At 37.9% G+C, this 3,065-nt stretch overlaps 1 protein-coding gene across 1 annotated transcript; it reads left to right on the forward strand.

Moving 5' to 3' along the window:
- Positions 1-914: 914 nt before the first annotated feature.
- LOC147556819 (uncharacterized) lies at positions 915-1,571 on the forward strand. The gene has a single exon (XM_086658707.1). It carries the CDS (start codon positions 915-917, stop codon positions 1,569-1,571), a length of 657 nt encoding a protein of 218 aa, XP_086514833.1.
- Positions 1,572-3,065: the final 1,494 nt, after the last annotated feature.

Consider the following 3,065-nt stretch of genomic DNA (forward strand, 5'->3'; position numbering starts at 1 on the left):
ATTGTCTAGAAGCCTTTTCAAAATTTAAAATATAGTCCTTCGTAGAAATAAAGTTACCTATTTAAAAAACAATAATCATTTCCTTCTTAGAAATAAAATAACTAATTTAAGAAAAAATAAAATAAAATAAATTTCAAGGGTTAAAAAAAGAAATTAAAATCTCTCTCTCAATAAAATAATAACTAATTTAAGAGAAAAGAAACAAAAACATAATACAAAAAAATAATAACTAATAAAAATCTCAAAATCTCTCTCTCAATAAAATATAACAATAAATTTCGTAACATTTGATTGATACAAGTGTCCGTGTCCTAGGGCACGGGATATATCCTAGTATAATACTATATGAAATGAATAAAGGTACGAATGTTAACATCTGGAGCGACTATTGGATTCCCAATCATAAACCTCCTTTAAATAACCACAATAACTGCCCTTTTGTTTTAGTTCAAAACCTGATATGTAACCAGACATGGAATATAGAACTAATTGACACTTATTTTACCGAGGACATAAAAAGTGCTATACTAAGCATTAATATTCATCCGCACGCGGAAGACAACATGATTTGGTCTCTTACTAAATCAGGTAAGTTTACCTTAAAATCTTTGTATTTTCATTTGAGAATGAGAGAGTATAATGCTGAGATCACGAATTGGAATTTCATTTGGAATATTCAAACCATTCCTCGGATCAAACTATTCCTTTGGAAGTGTTGTACTAACAGTCTCCCAGTTCGGGACAAAATTGGTAAATACATTGGTAATAACTATGTGTGCTCCTTCTGCATGGAAAGAGAAACGATCTCTCATATACTGCTACACTGTAACTATGCGAGAGCTATTTGGCACTACTTCGGTATCAGAACAGGAAATTTTCGAACAGTTCTTGAGTGGATAATGTTTTGGCAAACGATGGATGAAGAAGGTATGGCGAGGATGGCAAAAATAATGTGGTTCATTTGGAAAGCACGATGCGAGAAAAGCTTCGGCAGGGAGGAAGGTACACCTCAACAGACCATTCACAGAATTCTAGGCTTCGAGACAAGCTTGCGGGTCCACAAACCAAAGAAACCAGAGGTGAATAAACCAAGATGGCAACCTCCGGAACAACCGTTCCTCAAGATTAATGTGGATGCATCATTTACCAACTATGCGGAACCGGCGGGATTTGGAAGTATAATTCATGATGACCGGGGAGATTTCATAATCGCCAGGGCGGGTTCCATCCGAGGACAAACTGCAGAGGAATGCGAAAGTATAGCGATTCTGGAGGCAATCAAATGGGCGTCCGAACTCAACATTACCCATCTCCAGATTGAAAGTGATAACTGCAACATTATCAACTACCTAAAGAAGCAGCATGACAATATCAATTGGCAATCGAAGGATTACATGGATCAAATACTATGTCTTGCGGGGACCTTCGTGCAACTCACTTTCCACTATGGTCCACGTGCGATCAATACACAGGCGGACCTATTGGCCAAATGGGGGAGAAGAACTACCGAACGGCGAATCTGGAACTCCAAAGAGGCGATGACCGCGGACCTGAGCCGACACTTAGATTGAGTTTTTGTTTTTGTTTTCTGTCAGCAAAAAAAAAAAAAAAGACTAAAAAAAAAAGATCATTTTTTAGTTGATGGGAACTAAACTGTAAAGAAAGAAACTGGTCACATGATAGGAAGCCAGGAAAAGAAATAACCCATATTTTATTTTAATTACTGGTTAGAGTTTGACTTTATTGGGAGAAGCTTAAGAAACAAGTAATCATTTGAAAATTACTCTTAAACAATGACATATATCAAGAGTTTTATCTTACAAACTGAAAGGATACTTGTTATAGTTAGGCCTTTCAATGGAGAGAAAAAACACTTTGATTTACATTCTTATTTGTTGGATATGAACTTACAAAAGCTGAAACAATCTTTTTAGAATTGCTTCTCCAGAATCATAGTCAACAGCAAACCCACTGCCATGGAAGGTGAAAAAGGAGATGCTGCACCAGCTTGGCTTCAACCATCCAACACCACAACCACCCCCACCACCACCACTACCTACAACAACCCCATGACGCCGCAGCCATCATCCAATTCTCTTCTTAATTCTCGTGTGTTGATCGGAGTTTTACCAATTATAGCTTTAATATGTTCTTTTATACCTTCTCTCTTTTCATTGACTTCCCAATTTCTCCATCCAGATTTGATTAAAAGAAGTTGGGAATTTCTTAATCTTTTATTAGTCTTGTTTGCTGTTTTTTCTCACGCTATTAACAGACTTTCTTCCAGTTATGGTGGAATTTCTCCTCCACAACTAGCAATCCGGCAAGAAACTTCCACCCCCAACCATAATCCTCCTGTCCACCAGTTATTGTGGAATTTACCTCGTAATCAGGGTCTGTTGATCGGAGTTTTGGCATTAATATGTGCCGTTCTGCCGTCGTTGTATTCGTTAGCTTCTCAATTACTTGAACCAGATTTTATCAGAAGGTGTTGGGATATTTTGAAATTTGTATCAGTTGTCTGTGCTACTATTTCTGGAGTTATTAATAGAATCGCCGGTATTAATAATGATGGTCCCGATAAATTGTTGGATCTACTGAGGCCTCCTACTCCTCCACCACCACCACCACCACCACCTCTGCCATCTCAACCACCCCCTCCCTATAATTTACCAACACTACCACCTCCTGCAATTCATAATCATCATCATTATTATCTCCAACATCATCATTATTATCTCCAACATCATCATTATTATCTCCAACATCATCATCAGCCCGTGCATCACCCGCGATTGGATTTTCAGAATAATACGTTGACTTATGATCCAAGGAATAGTTACAATATTGGTACAGATATTAGGCGGGGAAGCCTTGATGATACGGACATTTACTATTATCAATATGAATCATGGGATTCTTATCCTGATTTACAAGAAGAAAATTCAAGGAGTCTTGCCATCGACCACAAACGACGGTCGTATGATGATATTGACGTTGATGGATATCGGAGGGGTCTTGCCCTCCAGCAGAGGCGACAGTCCTTCGCTAATAGAGACGACGAT

The sequence above is a fragment of the Eschscholzia californica genome, unplaced genomic scaffold (genome assembly GCF_041429995.1).
Source record: "Eschscholzia californica isolate CP2 unplaced genomic scaffold, dmEscCali1.0.p SCAF_2, whole genome shotgun sequence".
Lineage (NCBI taxonomy): Eukaryota > Viridiplantae > Streptophyta > Magnoliopsida > Ranunculales > Papaveraceae > Eschscholzia > Eschscholzia californica.

Bases quoted from the DNA above. Each gene is read 5' to 3' on its own strand.
- LOC147556819 (XM_086658707.1), top strand. From the start codon at position 915: ATGGATGAAGAAGGTATGGCGAGGATGGCAAAAATAATGTGGTTCATT.